The 17,552-nt window shown below is 55.2% G+C and overlaps 6 protein-coding genes across 6 annotated transcripts; 3 read left to right on the top strand and 3 right to left on the bottom strand.

Moving 5' to 3' along the window:
* Window positions 1–6,303: 6,303 nt before the first annotated feature.
* CDEST_03705 (Putative MFS transporter superfamily) lies at window positions 6,304–7,034 on the top strand (the record flags this gene model as incomplete). The annotated part of the gene is made up of 3 exons (XM_062919864.1): window positions 6,304–6,702; window positions 6,776–6,889; window positions 6,947–7,034. The coding sequence occupies 3 exons, from the start codon at window positions 6,304–6,306 to the stop codon at window positions 6,980–6,982; spliced, it is 549 nt and encodes a 182-aa protein (XP_062775915.1). The 3' UTR covers window positions 6,983–7,034.
* A 3-nt stretch (window positions 7,035–7,037) lies between these two features.
* CDEST_03706 (Putative major facilitator superfamily, MFS transporter superfamily) lies at window positions 7,038–8,256 on the top strand (the record flags this gene model as incomplete). The annotated part of the gene is made up of 1 exon (XM_062919865.1): window positions 7,038–8,256. The coding sequence occupies exon 1, from the start codon at window positions 7,213–7,215 to the stop codon at window positions 8,254–8,256; it is 1,044 nt and encodes a 347-aa protein (XP_062775916.1). The 5' UTR covers window positions 7,038–7,212.
* A 430-nt stretch (window positions 8,257–8,686) lies between these two features.
* CDEST_03707 (Putative germin, rmlC-like cupin domain superfamily, rmlC-like jelly roll) lies at window positions 8,687–9,520 on the bottom strand (the record flags this gene model as incomplete). Its single annotated transcript, XM_062919866.1, has 1 exon — window positions 8,687–9,520. The coding sequence occupies one exon, from the start codon at window positions 9,518–9,520 to the stop codon at window positions 8,687–8,689; it is 834 nt and encodes a 277-aa protein (XP_062775917.1).
* Window positions 9,521–11,300: 1,780 nt separating this feature from the next.
* Window positions 11,301–11,799, bottom strand: CDEST_03708 (uncharacterized protein; the record flags this gene model as incomplete). Its single annotated transcript, XM_062919867.1, has 2 exons — window positions 11,301–11,601; window positions 11,717–11,799. The coding sequence occupies 2 exons, from the start codon at window positions 11,797–11,799 to the stop codon at window positions 11,301–11,303; spliced, it is 384 nt and encodes a 127-aa protein (XP_062775918.1).
* A 682-nt stretch (window positions 11,800–12,481) lies between these two features.
* On the bottom strand, window positions 12,482–13,867 carry CDEST_03709 (Putative metal-dependent hydrolase). Its single transcript, XM_062919868.1, has one exon. The coding sequence runs from the start codon at window positions 13,752–13,754 to the stop codon at window positions 12,771–12,773; it is 984 nt and encodes a 327-aa protein (XP_062775919.1). The 5' UTR covers window positions 13,755–13,867; the 3' UTR covers window positions 12,482–12,770.
* Window positions 13,868–15,302: 1,435 nt separating this feature from the next.
* On the top strand, window positions 15,303–17,519 carry CDEST_03710 (uncharacterized protein). Its single transcript, XM_062919869.1, has one exon. It carries the CDS (start codon window positions 15,418–15,420, stop codon window positions 17,341–17,343), a length of 1,926 nt encoding a protein of 641 aa, XP_062775920.1. The 5' UTR covers window positions 15,303–15,417; the 3' UTR covers window positions 17,344–17,519.
* The last annotated feature ends 33 nt before the right edge of the window (window positions 17,520–17,552 follow it).

The raw sequence follows: 17,552 nt of genomic DNA on the forward strand, positions 1-17,552 counted from the left end.
AAAGGGCGAGAGGAGGTTGGCGATTGCGTCCCAAGACCCGATCGCTTCAGGAAGAGCGAAAGGTTCTCTTTTATACCCTACGCCAGGCCTACTTCCAGTGACTATGATGGTTGGGCTTGCCGACGATACAAGCTTTGTGGAAGAGCTTCTTTCAGTAGCTGCGCATACACTCGTTCTGAGAACCAGCGAAGACCGAGGCGGACGACAATATTATTGGCCGATTCGGACTGAGCGTGGGACTCCCTCCCGAGGGATCCAGTTCAGGATGCTTGTGACCGGGTCATCTTCTACCGTTACCTCTTCACCGGGCATCGCGAGGCTTGTTGTCACCAGGAGAAGAAAGAAACCCAGAGTGAAGGATTCGGTCCAGACCCACGATGTAACGCAAACCCGCTCCTCGGCTAGGGCGCCAGCCAACTTTGACGTCTTTAACCTTTCTGCGATTAGACTCCAGGAAGCGTCTTGGCTGGTGCAGCACCTAGGCCTTCCCACATTTGCCTTCCCTTTTGGTGCGGCCGGGCCGCGGAGCGCGGTGAAGTTTCGGTTTTACGGTTGATTAGGATCAGATTGCAATAGGCTGGGGCCAGTGGAGAGACAATGGAGCTAAGTAAACGGGATGCTGTTAGTGTCATTTGGCAGACAGGCAACGCTGCCCATCGTAAGATGTCAAACCCATCGGCTTATACTGGGATTGAATCCTTCAACAGCTGGATCTAAAGCTGTTCTGAGCATGTAAGTCCATCTACTCTAATCGGTGAGTGTAATTTAACCATGAATTCAAGCAAGTCTACATACAAACTCTACACTCAAAACCAAGTCAAGGCGTGAACAAACTCGATGATCAGTCACAAGATGGAGCGAACCGTCAAAAGAGTCAGCAGGGGGGGGGCGGCTAGACCGTTCCGAACCTTTGCCCCGGATGCTGGGGTCCGGGGTCCAGGTTCCAACCCATAGGGATTTGACCGGGGTCGCAGCTGAGGGTTCTGCAGTTCTGTAGGATCACTAGCTCACATGTTGAAGCGGCCAAGCTTCAAAACCTAAAGTAGTCTACTTGGCAATGGAATCGAATCCGATGCGCTTATGCTGTTGCCTAAGATTTCGACGAGGTAGAGTTTGTTATCAGGGCTGGGTTTCTCCCTCTCTCTGTCTCATCTTCTTTATTGCCCATTGTATTTCCTGAGAAGAATAGCTATAGGGGGAATATTCTCGTTTTTGGGCCCACAGTTGATGCATCATCAGTACGTTCTACGCTTTCCTCAGAGAGGTCACGTAGCTGCTGGTGGTATTTGTGTCTGGGCGAGAGTGTGTGAAATCTTTCCCATCAAGAACTTGACGAGTGTGGTAAGAGCTCAGTGATCCAAGCTCATCTAATTCTCTTTCAACGAAAAGTGGGAATGTGATTCATGGAGGTCCTCTCTAAAGACCATGTTTGGATTGGATTCTAAAATACATGCTGGTGCATCTTGATTTGGCACAAGACCCATCAGGCATGGATCTTGGGGCGAGGCATGGTTCACTGTCAGATTCGACCCACTGGACTCGGCTCGGCCTTGAATTGGCCTAACCTAGTCTACGCAAGGGCTGCAGCAACAACTCGAAAAACGGGATACACGTGTCTGGCTCCTTTCCCAGGGACTGGATCTGGCCTTCGTAGTCGTTCTCGGTTATACTGAGGCTCAAAGCATCATAGATCCCATCCATTGACCTCATATTGCCTTCCCAATTAGGGCCGATGCCAATGGTTATTGACGACTCATAGGACCCGAAAACCTCCGCGCTACTTGTGAATAGCATTGGAGCCTTTGCAAGAAATCTTGGTTATAGACCAGGTATCCTAGAATTAGAGAATTTCTTCGAGCTCCTGAGACCGGTGCTGATAGTCGGTGCTTCTACCAAGTCGCCCAGGCAGTTTGATATCGTGAAGAGTTTGTACGACCCCGTCAGACCAGAAAGCGGAGTCAAATGACTGTTTCAACAGTCTCGAATGGAACCACGATCTCATATCAGGTTCCGGATGTCGTCTTCTACAACAACGACTTGCTCTTTGGAACCGGTGGGGACGTAGCTCTAGTGTTCTTAGCAAGTAATACGCACGCCCATTTCTGATAATGAGCTCTGTCACAAGCTAGACACGTCGAAGAACATGTTCTTCACCCCGATGTCTTGGTACCCTCAGTGATTTCTCCCCAAAGATCGGCCAAGCCAGCTCTCTCCAAAACCCAATACCCAGGTCGTCCTTGCAAAAAATCCGATATCGGATTCTGTGCGTATGCGCTCAAAACGCTCTCCCAACCATCGACGTCCCATAGCATGTCACTCCAATGTCCGGGAACATGAGGGCGGGACAGTCCATCCATGCGCCGTCTGGGACTCACGACGGTTTTCATGCTGACCTGCGGCAGCGCATGGTCTTTGTCGATGATTCTCATGTATGGCCTCAACATCGGAAAACAGGGCGTAGTAATACGTAGCTGCGGGGTTGCCCGTACACTCCATCTCCTCGAAGAGGCTCTCATACGCGTGTAAATCGCCGTGTCGTTTCTTTCGGCGGCGCCGGCTGCCGCCGACCCTGTTTTGCAGTCTATGGACGCCGAATAAGCACGATAACTCCCGGATCCATAAAAGTGCAAAGGCTCCCGGTAGCGGTATTTCGATGGTCCAATGGTGGCTGAGAGTTGGCATCTATGTCTGCTAATCCTGTCGCAGAACCCTTTGTGTAGGAACCAATGGTTCTCTCTGAAGCCTTCGTCGAAGTCCTGAGCCGTTGAAATGCACAAGGCCGAGGCGGAAGTCTGATTGAGACCTCGGACTCTATAGAACATATAAACGACCCCATGTTCATCATAGCAAAGATTGTAGACTCACTTGAGAAATCAAACTCGATTCGAGAATATGTATAGCTCGCAGGGCCCCTACTCGAGGAGTCCATACACCTGCCGTTGCCAGGGGTGGTCGTTGGACGTTTCCGACCCTGAAATTGCCGCAGTCTCTTCACAAAATGCTCGGCGCCGAAGTCTTCCTGAACCTCTTCTTTGAAGGCCTGCTTCGTCTTGTGCGAGAGTGGCGTCGTACAGCCGACGACCCCAGACCAAACAGACTCTGGAGTCGCCGTTGTCGCGCTGCGCTTGTCGCCGAGATCGTAGACCGCTGGCCTACCCCTCAATCTTTTTGAAGTACGACTCAGGCACGCTAATGGAATTCTGTTTGGGGGGGATACACGCATTATTTGCCTCTTGTTTGGCATCGCTCGCATGTGTGTCCCTTTTATGAGTTTCAAGCTCGGTTAGCCACAATCCATCTTGGTAGGCGACGGCGGGGTTCGGCATATCTCCATTGCAATTCAGCCTCTGCGAATGGCGGCCCTTGCAGGCGATTGCGCTGAGCCCCTATGGTGTTTTACCCAATTTGATGAACCTCGTCTTTTCCTCCTTCTTGCACGCGTTCTTCCACGGCTACAAAAAGCCGTACTAGCCTTGGCGACGGCATCGTTATCTGGAGTCCCGGAAATCACGCAGGACGTGTCACAAAACATCCGAAACGTGCTGTTTGCCAGAATCGACCTCCTGGATACAGTAAGGTCCAAGATTATGGGAATGCGGGATTAAAAGGGGAAGGGGACAGAGAGACCCACGGTGTCGGTGTCTGACATCGAGGTTGGCCCGGTTCAAATAGCAAACAAACATGATCCGGGTCGCTTATGCAGCCTAAAGAATGTTTGCTTGCTTGTGCCCCTACACCCTTCCAGCGGCGGGTCGGCATGCGTTGGCTCCCTCCTCGCTACTGCGCGTGATTGGCAAAGTCACTTACACAAGGATCATCTGCTTGTCCAGCGAATGGGCCGTCGGAGCGAAAAGGACGGGGATGTGAGAGGTGCATGGGAGGAGTCTTGGAGGTGCTTTGAAACTTGGTGTGAGAGAGAATCAGCAAAAGTGAAAGTGAAGAGAAGTCGGCTGCCATCATGGTTCGTGTGCTTATCCGCGCGGCAACTTGAAATGGAAAGCAAGACAGTTAGACATAGTGATGGATGGGGTTATTCCATGCTACTAAAAACTACAATGTCCTTTGTTCACGGCTCGTTCCAGAGCCTGCTCTCAGTCCATTTCAAAGCAGTTTGTCGTCGCCGGACGCGCTCCGGCTTCTCCAGCCTGAGATATTGGACAGATCGGACGAGCCACGGAGCGGCCACAGAACGATCACAGGCTAGGTTCCTGGAAGCCATCAGCCACTTTGTCATACTTCCAGGCCTGGATGTCTAGCCAGTACTTACCAAACTTCCCCTCCAGCAAGTCCACTAGCCCTAGGTAAGGTACTTGCCAATGATCGGTAGGAGCTTAAAGCCATGATTCTATCCTGTTGTCGTGAAGTACAGGTCGGTCTTTTCCGAGAAGGGGCAGATTCTGAAGTTAAGGTCGCTGGACATGCCGTCCCTGAACCGGCAGCTAGCTGCACAGGTTGATGAAGCCATTCACATCCGAATGGAAACTGATGTTTGTTGTATGGAGGCAATCCTAATTATACTGCCGTCTCTGAAGGCAATCATCATTTCCACGCGTCTTGCTTGCCTCTATCGAAATCATTGATGGTGACGGTCTCTTTGTCCTTTTCAACCTTGTGTGACGCGAGCTTGGTGACACCAGTCACCGACGTCTGCACCACGTACTCTGTCTCGGTCACGACCAGAGTTGCAGTGTTGGCAACGGCGGCTATGACGACAGTATCCGCCTCTTGGGTGGCATATCCCGTCATCCATCGTAGTCGTCGAACATAAAGTTCTTGATGTGGTATGTGCTGCAATTGCTGCAGACGCACTCGACAACCGGAGACCGAGCCGCGTTGGCCATTCTCAGGGGGGTGAGGGGGGGGGGCTTAGCCAGAAAGCATCTGCAGATCAATATCCACCACAGATACCAGCGATCGAATAGCATACCCATCTTCCTATATCAAATCGTAATTCGCTCGCTCAACCGGTCTCAGTGCTCCACAAGTTGGTCCAGCCCAGAACCTCGCCCCCCCAGAACAGGCCACCTGCTCCTCGTCTCCCCAGCCATTGGGAACCAGTCAACCAGACATCTTTCAGACTGGCTCTGGTGACCGTTTCGAGCGTGCTGTCGAGCCGCGCCCCCGTCAGACTGTGGCCTGCCATGAGCCATCCGCTCTCGTGGTACATAACTGCGAGGAGCGAGGCGGGGGCTCCTACACTCCCGCGTGCTCTCGAGGGCCCTTCAGCACCGTGATGACCCTTTGGGCCAGGTGGCAGGCCGTCGACGTACCGACAACGTTGCTGCCGATAATGAATACCGAAGAATTGGCCGATTCATTCATGAGATGTCGTTCTATTGGAAATGATCGTGACGAAAGAGACTAGCTCCTTGATATGCCCCCTGGCACTTTGAGTGGTTGAACTTCCGACAGGACTCTCGTCAACCTCACCCGCATCTCGACCAAGTACCTTTGATATCCTCAGGCACAACGCTGTCTTCGGCCCACGATGCAGAAATCACCGACTGCGAAGCCAAATCTCGAGCCGGTATCAAAAAAAAGCAAGCGTGCCTCATGCGTGTAGTACATATCCGTGCTTCCCCAGTCCCCATTCCAGTGGGACGGGGAAGACCAACATACAACCAAACCAATCATGCAGCTCTGGTGACAGCCGCCCTGCGGGAATCCTTGCTTGCCCACGTACCGTTAAGGACGGGGGGCGCCAGCACTCGATCCGCTTGATGATCCGGGGTGCTCGTCATTGGTGCCGCCCCTCCCATCCACCCCCACTCCCCCGAGGCCACCGAGTCCCTTCATCGGAACGGATTGTCGCCTTGAACGAGTCCTACGTCGCTTTGACTAGGCTTGCGGAGGCGGACAAAGCAAAATGGCTGGGCGAAGAGCCAAACAACGGGCAAAAGAGCAGAGATAAAGAGGGACGAGGAACCCGGTGCGAAAAGCATGCTTTCCAACACGCACTCTCGGTTTCTTCGCTTTAGCCGCCACTTGACGAATGACGCAAAGCACTGTACTGGGTTGTCTTTTCTACCTTCTTAGCAGCAGCGGCGGCGGCCCGTTTTCAAACCCAGACTCCTACTCTTTGTGCCTAACTTTTAATACGTAGTGATCCCTTGGACGACAGGAATCAACGTTGGATAGAGTTGTGTCTCTCTCTTGGCAAAACGTCAAACTGGTCTCTTTACTTTTTCGTCTGGAGGTCCTTCTTCAAGGTATATCGATTCGTCGTTTGCAAGAGAACTCATTGGTGATATTGGGTTCGGTTGACCCCATCCAGCCATCGGCCAGGTTTGTTGAAGACACTAGATGTCCGTCCCCTGTTCACCACTCGATTCAAGCATTTCAACGAAGACTCGGGCAACCCAAAGTGATTTCAACATCGCCATGGACTCATCATCGGGCAGCAGTTCGAGTCTCGAGGGTCCCGTTACGACGACGCTGGTTCCTCACGACCTCCCGGAATTGTTGAAGGGCTTGTCCGAGGGCGAACTCGCTGCTCTCGAGAAGAAGCTGATAAGGAGACTGGACACGAGGATGCTGCCAACGATGATTCTGATGTACATCATGAATTACCTCGACAGGTGGGAGAAAAGTTTCCTTAACGTCATTAATGGTTTCGGCTTACACAGCTATAGAAACGCGATTGGAGCAGCTAGGCTGGGTGGGTTGGAAGAGGATTTAGGGTTGACAGGGAGCCAGTTCCAGGTAGGCGGGCGTCCACAGTGTACAATATCCCAGAGCTGCCAGTATGTGACTGACACGACATCGACAACGTCAGACCTGCGTCTCCATCCTATTCATTGGATACATACTCATGCAGGTCCCTTCCAACATGCTGCTGAACAGGATCGGTCGTCCTGCCTTGTATCTGACAGGCTGCATGGCTGTCTGGGTTGGTCCAACGCTTCCCCCTTTGCCCTTTCCCCCCTTCCCTCCCCCTTCCATTCAGATCCCTGGCCACTATATCCATGTCCGCATGGCATAGTGCAACATCAGGCACGGATCTCCTACATGAAAGAAGCTTTTGCTGACAGCCAGGGGTAATATGTAGGGTGTACTATGTGCCTGCAGCGGCGCGACGACCAACTACGCCGGGCTGTTAGTGACCCGATTCCTGCTTGGGTTCGTCCAAGCTGCGTTTTATCCAGGTGAGTGGGACGATCCAATGGGCACCAAGTCCAACTTTGGAAAAAAACGAGACAGTCCCCCTATAACATGATGGCGCGTACAGGTTGCATAGCCACGCTCAGCTCCTGGTACGTCCGCAAAGAGCTCGGCCTCCGCACCGGCCTGTTCTACACCGGCTCCATGCTCTCGGGCGCATTCTCGGGGCTCCTCGCCGCGGGGATCTTGAGCGGCATGGACGGCACGCTCGGCCTGCTGGCGTGGCGCTGGACCTTCATTACCGAAGGCACCCTCACCGTCGTCATCGCCCTCGGCGCCCTCTTCGTCCTCCCGGACTTCCCGGCCAACACTAGGTGGCTGACGGAGCAGGAGCGGCAGCTGGCCGTGTGGCGCATGGAGGTCGACGCCGCGGGCGAGGAGGACTGGACGGGCTCGTCGTCGTCGTCGTCGTCGTCGCCGCAGCCGCTCTTCGACGGGTTCCGGATGCTCGTCGTCGACCCGGTCAACTGGATCCTCGTGCTCGTCGTCTACGGCGCCGCGTCGTCCATCTCCATCAACAGCTTCTTCCCGACCATCGTCGGCGGCCTCGGCAGGGGCCGCATCGCGACGCTGCTGCTCACCTCGCCCCCGTACCTGCTGGCCTGCGTCGCGTGCGCGGGCGTCTCGTGGAACGCGGGCCGGACGGGCGAGCGGTACTGGCACACCGTCAGCCCGCTGGCGTGCGCGCTTGTCGGGTTCGTCGTGTCAAGCGCGGCGACGGGGGTGGCGCCGCGGTACTTTGGGGCCATGGTCATGCTGCCCGGCATCTACACGGGCTTCAACATGTCCATGGTCTGGACCGCCAACACCATCTACCGCCCGGCCGCCAAGCGCGCCGCCGCCGTGGCCTTCAACAACGCCGTGTCCACGCTGTCGAGCATCTACGGCTCGTACCTGTACCCCAGCCACGCGGCGCCCCGGTTCGTGCTGGCCTTCAGCGTCAACGCCGGCATGGCGTTCATGGCGATCGTGGCCTCGACGGCCTTGCATTTTGTGTTGAAGAGGGAAAACCGGAAGCTGGCGTTGAGGGATCAAGAGGCGGAGAATGACGGCCGGACGATCCTGGTGGGAAAGGGATTTAGATACTTGGTTTAGGCGTGTTTATTTATGTCGAGCTCTAGAGGTGTTTTAACATATCCAAGTGAGATTTTCTCACTAGCGAACCAAAACATGATGTAGTGCTGAACAAGTGCAAGAAGCATTGTAATGAAGAATAGAATATGCTACGTGAATGTTGGAATGAAATCCATAAATCAAGACTCTAACGCCTATAAATCAAACCCCGCTGGCTATGCAACCGAAGATATGCACCCGAATCTATGCTCCAATCAATGCTTCCCTATGCTCCCAAATGCTTCCCAATGCTTCCCAATGCTTCCCAATGCTTCCCAATGCTTCCCAATGCTTCCAAATGCTTCCATATGCTCCCAAATGCTGATAATCCGACGAGTGTTATGTCGCCAATGCAAGTCTAAAATCGTTCTAGTTGTTATCCCCACACCACCTTCAACTCGCTGTGAACTTTCTAAGCAGAGCCGAAGATCTCGTTCAGGTCGCGCTTCGCGTTCCTCTTGATGCCGCACTTGTTCAGGCAGGCGTCGATGCCGAGGGCGATGTTGGCCGGGATGTGCTCGCGGAAGCTCTCCAGGTCGGCGCCGTCGACGGTCTGCACGCCGCCGAGAGTGGCGGAGACGACGTCCGGGCGGAGGTTGAGGAAGGTCTGGGCGACCTGCTCGACGCCCGGGTCGACGTCGTTGAAGCCGGCGACGAAGACGGCGTCCTCGCAGTCCGGGTTGAACTCCTGGTGGATGGCGCCCTGGGGGAAGACGGACATCTGGAAGGTGTCCATGGTGTTGGCGATGGGGTCGAGGCCGTTCTCGACGATGAAGTTGGTGACGAGGCGGCCCTTGACGACGACGTTGAGCTCGGTGGCGCGGTTGTGGACGTGGGCCGTGTTCATGCCGCAGGGGCCGAGGAAGGCGAGCGTCATGGCGGCGCCGTTGCCGATGAGGGCCGGGAACGTCTTGGCCGTGGCCGAGGTCGAGAAGCCCCCCTTGCCTCGGGACTCGGAGCCGGCGGGCGCGCCGGCGTCGTTGAAGTCGAAGACGAAGTCGCCGGGCTGGTTGAGCAGGCGGACGCGCTCCTGCTGCGTCGGGGCCGTCATGAGCTTGGTGATAAGTTCCTGGTTGCCGGAGCGGGTGTTGACGGGGACGATGGGGGGGAGGACGTCGTCGATGGAGACGCCGGTGTTGGCTGCGGGTGCCGCCGAAGAAGTGTGGCTCGAGGCGGGAGGGGCGGCCGGGGCAGCCAGGGCAGCCGCCGTGAAAAGGAGACCCGAGAAAATGGTGGAGGTGTACATCTTGAGTGTGTTGCTGTTATTGTTTGAGTTGATGGTGAGAGAAAACAAGGAAACGGATGTAAGATGGATGATGGAAAGATGATTGTTCTGCTTGTTGATGTTGATGTTTGTGTTGTGAGTGATGATAAGACAGAACAGTTATAGGTGGTCCGAACAAGATGGTTATATAGATGAATCGTTGAAGCTCCAGAATCTCGTCACAAAGCGTCAACCTTTAGCCAGCCACGTCAAGAGTCTATTCTTGAACCTGGGGTTGCTGTCATCCGCGATGTGATCCGCAGCATCCTTCCGCTGATGTGCTTGGAATCATTCCATGGCCTAATGAAGATGGCACAGCCAACTGGGGAGTACAGATCGGGATAGCACTGCTGACAACGCGCTCGGTATGTCTTCCGGAACATTGCAAGTGTAGGATGGTAGCTCCATGTTTGTGCTGACAGCCAATGCTAGCGGGGGGCTGACGTCGGCGGTGCACGAGGGTGTCAGCCTCTTCCCAAGAGGCACTAAACTGTTACTGAAGGAGGCAGGGGAGCCGTCCGTCAGCAGTCGGATTTGACTAGAGGCTCCAAATAGGGCTGTGGGATTCTGAGTTTCTATTCTTGAGCCCATCCTTCTTTTCCACGTGGTTTAAACAGACCGACTGTCACACGCAAGTTGATGGTATGAACGAGTTTCCCTTTTTATGTAAGCGTCTCGTTTTGCTGCCTCGACCAACGATACGTTCAATCACCTGGAACTTTCGCACGCAACTTGTTTTCCATTCGGTGCACCCTAGGTGAAATACCGATTATTTGATACCTGGCGGGTGAGTTGTGAAGTCGTTGTTAACCAAAACAGATCCCGTCTTGCGTTATTCCAAAGGTCATCGCAATGACATCGTGCCCGTTCACGCTTGACCTGTTGTTGCCCTGGGGATGACTGCAAGATTAGACACAATAGAAAGGTGAAGAAAAGGAAGAAAAAAGACCAGACGGAATGAGGCGCTTGACAAGCAGGGCAGATGACCAATGTAAGACGGTAAAGCTCCCCCCCCCTGCCACGCTTACCGTCCAATGACCCTGGATCTGGTGCGCGGTAGTGCTGACCGCACAACCACATTAGGCTACAGTGATTCGATGATTCGACCTGCACAGCGGCGTGGCGCAGTAGTTGGCGACCCTAGGCTTTGAAGCTGCGGATACAGAAGCCTGCGTGCTAAATCCGTCCTGAGTGGAACGGGTCTGCAGGCTGAGCCACGCCGACCGGATCCGAGCTGTCTGCTTGCTTATCTCTCGCTGCCTCAACCTTTGGCGATCGTGCAAGACACGACTGATAAGAAGCTTCCATATCGAAATTATTGTTCCGCAGACTTTTCAATTTCTAGAGAAACTGATGTAGAATTATGGCTGGTAGCCTCCTGTTAGTGGGCAGAAACACCACGGCCGAGTCTCAGCTGATGCCCACTGACACCGCTCAAAACCGGGACTCCCTCCCAGTAAGTGAGACAAGATATTTGCATAGTTAATAATAATAACGAAGAAGCAAAAAACACATCACAAGTGACATGACCGAGGCTAATATCATCAACATGCCAGCATCCACCAAACCATTTTCCCGGGAGGGGCATCCGCTCCAGGGTTGTGAGACGGGTCAAAAATAATTGTGACGTTGTTTACGGCGACGGTATCAAATTGTTGTTTTGCTACTTTCAGGTGACTCGCTCCGATGCGCTGCGGCAGGATTGCCCTCTGCCTCCATCGCTTAAGTCCAAAGGTCAAGTTCCCTTACAGCAACGACGAGATCAGCCCCACGGGCTGTACTTGACGCCCTGAAAATAATAGTCTTGTCCCAGTCCTATCGTGTGAGCGACGACAACCACATACTCCATCGCGAGATAGAACAGCTCCTTGTACCAGGGGAACACACGAAGATCCATCGTATGCCGGGCATTGTGTCGGTTTGCATCTTCCGTATGGTTCATAGACAATCCCAGGTCCTCCGGAGAGTCTTGGTGGAGCCCCTCGAGAGGTTGAGAGGCATTTTCGTCGGCACGATCTCGTGATCCGGGATTGAGGTTTCGATATCCTTGGCCGGCGTCCGTTCTACAGCAGTCCGTGTTAATTCTCGTTCCCCCTCAGGCTCAACGATGAATCGATGCTGTGGCAAATACCGTACACAATCTTCTGATTGAACGTTGAGCATAGGGGTATGACAAACCGTAAGAAAGTCGACCATGAGCTTGGATCGAACGAATTGGTCTCGACAACATCCAAAAAGCTCTTCATTTTGCCGCCTTCCATAGTAAGGTTGTGAGGCGAGGCAAAGTCAAATAGCGAAAAGTTGAAAACTGCGGATGTGAAGTTTAGAGGAAGATCAGGAAGATAGGAAGGAGGGGAGAAGCTGTTTTTTGCTTTGCAAGGCAGTGAGGTTGAGTCTCCAGGCTGGTATCCCTGATATACGGTGACTCAAGGACCTAAGGTGTATACAAACGGGCTGAGACGCAGTCGTTTGTTAGGCATGTGTTTTCCTACGCACCGTTGTGTAACCTGCAAGGCTCCGGCTTACAGACAAAGCAAACCAGCACACGTAGTTATCCATGAGGCTTAAAGGCTACAGATTCTGTGCAAAAAAGGCTACATCAAGGTAGCATGCGCTGCCTGGGTTTACACATGTCATCGGAGTAGTTAAAGCGTTGCAATTTAGTCAACCTATTCAGAAACGCCAAACGGAACATCTAATAATTAGCTCAAAACAGACTGTTGCCCTACCTATGAAGGGAAAGCCAACTATTGAAAGCTCTTTATGTATCAGCATCTTGCCTGAATCACTGATCTATAAATATTTGGGATGCATTCACTGGGGACAATAACCAGTCTAGCCCCATTTTGCTTGCTTGCTTGGAGCTCCCAACGATGGGCCCTATAAGAACTCGATGAACTCTTAGACTGACTACTGGATGTAAGAGTTTCTGGAACCTCTGCCGACGTGTTGTATTACTCGCCTTCTGCCTACCCAGTTGCCTTGCTGTGCAATAAGAAACTGCCTGCCAGCGTCTGCAAAATCATATGAGGCTTTTCTCAACTGACGCAACAGCTATTCACTGTCGCAACAGGTTGAGTTCCAAGTAACTATGCTCTGGACTTGCTGGCATTCCAGTAGATCGATGCGTTGAAGTAAGGTGTCAGTCGCCGGCGTCTGTCCGCATGTCACTCATGTACTGCCCCCATCGGATTATGGCCATCTGTTGCGCCTCGATGGAAACTCGCTCTTATCAAACGTCCCATAGGTCCCTCGCATTGCCCCGGAAAAGCTTCTTCCGCAGCTCGTCATCACCGTCACACCACTCGGCGATCTTGTCTACGAACGGCTTCGCATCCCACCCCCGCGATTTGGTATGGGGCCAGTCCGAGCCGAACACGACGCCGTCCCCGTTCCGCATGCGGAAGAGGGCCTTGGCCAGCGACTCCAGGTCGGAAAAGCTCGCATCCTCGGAGAAAAGGTACGGCGCCGAGATCTTGACGTAGACGCGCGGGTCCTCCATCATGCGTTTCAGCGCGTTCCAGCCCGGCTGCTTGGCCGGGTTCAGCGGCAGTAGCGCCGGGGAACCGAAGTGCTCGAGCACCAACTTCACCCCGAGTTCGGACATCAGCGGCTCGACGTGATCGAGGACGTCCATGTCGGCGTACAGCCCGATCGACCACGTTTTCAACGGCCGCAGTCTCTCGGCGTACCTGCGCAACACGGTCTGAATTTCGGTCTTGGAGAGCACGGTGTTGGACGATCGGAGGTTGACCCGGACGCCCCGCACACCGAGATCGTGCCACTGCTGTAAGGTATGGGAGTCGATGTGTTCCGGGTCGAACGCGACGACGCCGCGACCTCTGGCGGGCCCGACGTCCCTGAGAGACTCGAGCACCCACGTGTTATCGTTGCCGTACGTGGACAGCTGGACGAACACCAGGTTCGGCAGCCCGAGTCCTTCAGCGTTCTGGAATGCCTGGTTTATGGTTGCTTCCTGAGGGGGCTTGACGCTGGCGGGGAACGGAAACTTTTGGGGGTCGATGATGTGGACGTGGCTATCCCACGACCCTTCTGGAGGAGGGGTGGGTTTTAACGAGGAGTTGAAGACCCGATGTCGACATGGCTCAATGAGGCTGGGAAGAACCCGGCGGTTGATGGTCTTGGTCGACAGAGAGATTATGGCGGGCCGCCCTGACAACGCGCGAGAGCGCAGGCGGCCGATTGTTGGCAGCATCCTGAACGGACGCTATTAATGCGATCGTTGAAGAGGGGTCTGGTACCATGTGTCGTCTGAAGTCGAAGTGGATTGCGGGACCCGTAGATCCATTAAGGCCGCAGATAGACACACGGAGAAGTTCATGAAGAATCCATCTGACCAACTTGAAGAATGACGAGTGCTCTGACGGATGGAAATCCCCGGATCAGTTATCGGGCCGCATGTGCATACCCGAGGACGAGCCGAGGTCATTTCACAGGTTTCGGTTCTCTGAATTCATGGCACTCGCTATTCAGTCAGAGACTGGTTCTAGCAGCTGGAAATGGTGATGTTTGTGCTTGGTTCTCTCCTCCAAGTTCCTCTTGACTAATCATCATGGGTGCTTAGCCTCTTTGCTGACGTGATACTTGCGATAGCTTGATGACGAGGAAGCAAATCAGATCCAGCAGTCGAGCTAAGTGTCGCACCTCTGCCTCAATTCAGTTCCTTAGTCCAGGAGGGAGCAAGGCAAAATAAGGCAGTTGTCGTTTAGTGCATGTTCGATGCAAGCTGGAATGGAATGCGCTTGTGATCCAGCTCAGCTTTGTCCCTAGATAAAAAGCGTTATGTTTGAACGGACAGTATATACGTGGTTACGACCGTGTATGTTCCAGAGGTCTCTTCCCCCCATAATAGAGGCGCAAGTGATGTGCTGCGTTGTGTAAATCAATTCAGGTAGGGAACGGACAGATTGCCAACTCAGAGTTGTCGTAACTCGCTCCCGTCAAAGTGCTGATAGGAATTCTAGACAAGTCAACCACGTTCAAAGCGAGTCTACCGCAACCAATGGCTTGTTTCCTTAGCGAGGCCAAGAAACCATACTATGGTAAGTCGCGACAGTCCAAGAGGGGGTTGGAAGCAGAGTCTTGGCCTGCTGCTTGATTGGAGTTGCTCGGCACTTTGTGCCGACATCCCTGTGTTCTTCCCTCGTTGCAGGTGATACTAGCATCCGGCCGTGAATTCGAGGAGAACTTGAGAAGAGATGGAAGCATGTTTGAGTTGTTGTATTCTATAATGTGGCTTGACGACAATTCACAACTGCTGGCAATTACGAGGTAGATACGGACACTCAAAGAACAACGCTATCCCGTCATCTTGCAACTGGGAACGAGTAGAACGGCCAGAGCACCAAGTTCATGGGGGGATGAAACTATCGAATCCAGCTGCCGTGTGATTGGGCTGGCAAATATCTAAACCCATCTCACGTGCCGACTCGATTGGTCCCTCCCGAGTTGCCAAGGAGATCCGGGAATGGTGGCTGCAGGGGCTATTCAGCTTTGGGCGATCATCTTCTCGGCACCACGCAATGCCTGCAGCGGCAACGCTCTTTGCGGTGCGGAAAAAAGGTGAACACGTCCGACGAGATAATAGCTCATGTGGCCTCCCCCCTCCCTCCCCTTTGATCAATGGCCTCAAGCTTGATTCGCAATGGAGCTTGAAATTCCCGAGCATGTACATCAGGCAGGCAATGGGTCACGTTTGCCTGAACGCATCTTTGCTCCTTCACTCTTCATCTTTCTTTCTTCTCTCAAAACACACGAAATCACCTGGAACCTAGCACAGGGCCGCCCGTCTTCAAGGGCGCGCAAGGCTAACCCTTCCGATTCGTCTCTCGCTGCTTGTCAATGCCACCACCGCAGTCATGTCGAACCGGATCTACACCGGGGTCTGGACCGACTGGAGCCTCGGCCGGGTCACCGGCACGACCATCACCCTGTCGGCCCGTGACGGCGGGCTCCTCCTCGCCTTCATCGCCATCTTCGTCACCGTCATCGCCGCCCGTCTGTGGCGCTCGCTGACCTTTGTGTGCCACCAGATCCTCGCCTCCGGCGGCAAACACGACGGCTTGCACTACCAGCGCCAGGTCATCCTCCGCAACATCCCCGCGCCGGTGCCGGCGACGTGGCTGTTCCTGCAGCAGGCGTGGCACTGGCGCGGCCGGGCGGACCGGCCGCTCCTCCGGACGGTGCCGTGGGCCGTCTGCGGGTTCCTGTACGCCGTCCTCCTCGGGCTCGCCGCCGTCTTCTCGTCCAAGGTGTCCGAGAGCGCCACGCGGTTCCGGCTGCTGGAGGCGGCGGACTGCGGCATGTTCGTGCCGGAGGGCCGGGACGCCCTCCAGCAGAAGAACGCCTACGACAACTCCCTCGCCGCCGTCTACTCCCGGCAGTGCTACGGGGGCCACGAGAACGACGTCTCGCCGGCCGCCTCGTGCGGCACGCTGCCGGTGCCCTCGATCCGCTGGACCAACGCCTCGACCGAGTGCCCCTTCGCGGACGAGGTCTGCATGGGCAAGTCGTTCCGGATGGAGACGGGCATGGTCGACTCCCACACGCACCTGGGCATCAACGAGCAGGAGCAGAACCGGGTCCAGTACTGGCGGGAAACGGATTGCGCGCCCCTCGTCAGCCAGCGGGGGTTCTCGCGGTTCCTCAACGGCACCGAGGCGCGCGAGCTCGGCTGGGACGACGACGTGCTCATCAAGTACTTCTACGGCGGGATGGGCGCGCAGAACTACACGCACATCTACAACACGTACGGCGAGAGCACGCAGATCGGCTACTCGACCTGGGTCATCTCCAACGACCCCTCAAGGAACGCCAGCCTGTGGCGCCCCATCGAGGCCCTGGCGCTCGACCACCGGGACCTCACGCTGCTCCTGATCGCGCCCAACTCCATCGTGCACCTGCAGCCCAACGACGACCCGGTCTTCGGGGCCCACATCCCCGTGGACCTGCCCGACGGCAGCACCGTCTACCGCGCCGACCGGTACGCGAGCCCCATCGCTTGCGCGGACCGGCACCGGATTTGCAATCCGAACAACGGCGTCTGCACGGCGCCGCAGGGGGCCGCCGACTTGGTGCGCAACGCCCGGGCGCCGGAGGTCGGCCTCAACGCGGCGCAGGTGGCGGCGGTCGACCGCATCGGCTTCTTCGTCACGAGCTCGACGTTCCACCAGCTCATCTGGACGCGCACGCAGAGCTACCTCAAGGCGCAGGAGCTCGTCGCCGAGCTCCTCCAGCTGCCCCTGCCCTCGGACCAGTGGCAGATCGAGATGGGGTCGCTGTTCGCCGAGAACCTGGCCAAGCTGCAGCACCAGATGGCCGAGTACGTCACGGGGCCCTCGATCGCCGTCGCCGGCGCCGTGAACAAGGCCTGGGAGGCGTCGGAGGCCATGCCGGCCGACGTCCGCGCGGCACACGAGGACATGTGCCACAGGCAGAGGACCCGGGACGCGCAGGGGACGCTCAACTTCTCCGTCCTCGGCCTCGCGATGCTGCTGGGGCTCGGGTCGCTCTTCATCGCCTTCTCGTACGTGCTGGAGCTCGCGACGCAGCTCCTGCAGCGGGCGACGGGCCTCGGCGTGCACAAGGCGAGGCGGTGGGAGCGCGACGAGAACCTGCAGGTCATGCGGATGCTGTTCGAGGCCAAGGACGCCGGCGTGTGGAGGGGCTCGACGGACTCGTTCCCGACGACCGAGTCCAAAGACTATTTCGAGTGGGACGGCGACGCCCTCGGGCAGCACTCTCGCTATACGACCCTGGTGCACGAGAATTACGATAAGAGCTAGGGGGGTCGCGGTGGACGTTGACGGGTTGTGATTCGTATTGGGCTGCACTAACGCGAGTCAAGTTGTGTCATCAGTTATATTCACGTCAATTCAAATTCTTATGATCAAGTCTGGAGGCAAGTTATGTTGAAGACGTGCAATCTCCAGATCCCTTTCTGTCATCCTGAGGTAGCCAATATTGCTCTCGGTATTGATTCCCTGAACGGTGC

The sequence above is a fragment of the Colletotrichum destructivum genome, chromosome 2 (genome assembly GCF_034447905.1).
Source record: "Colletotrichum destructivum chromosome 2, complete sequence".
NCBI lineage: Eukaryota > Fungi > Ascomycota > Sordariomycetes > Glomerellales > Glomerellaceae > Colletotrichum > Colletotrichum destructivum.

Coding starts and splice junctions, on each gene's coding strand:
- CDEST_03709 (XM_062919868.1), bottom strand. CDS start 13,754: ATGCTGCCAACAATCGGCCGCCTGCGCTCTCGCGCGTTGTCAGGGCGG.
- CDEST_03710 (XM_062919869.1), top strand. CDS start 15,418: ATGTCGAACCGGATCTACACCGGGGTCTGGACCGACTGGAGCCTCGGC.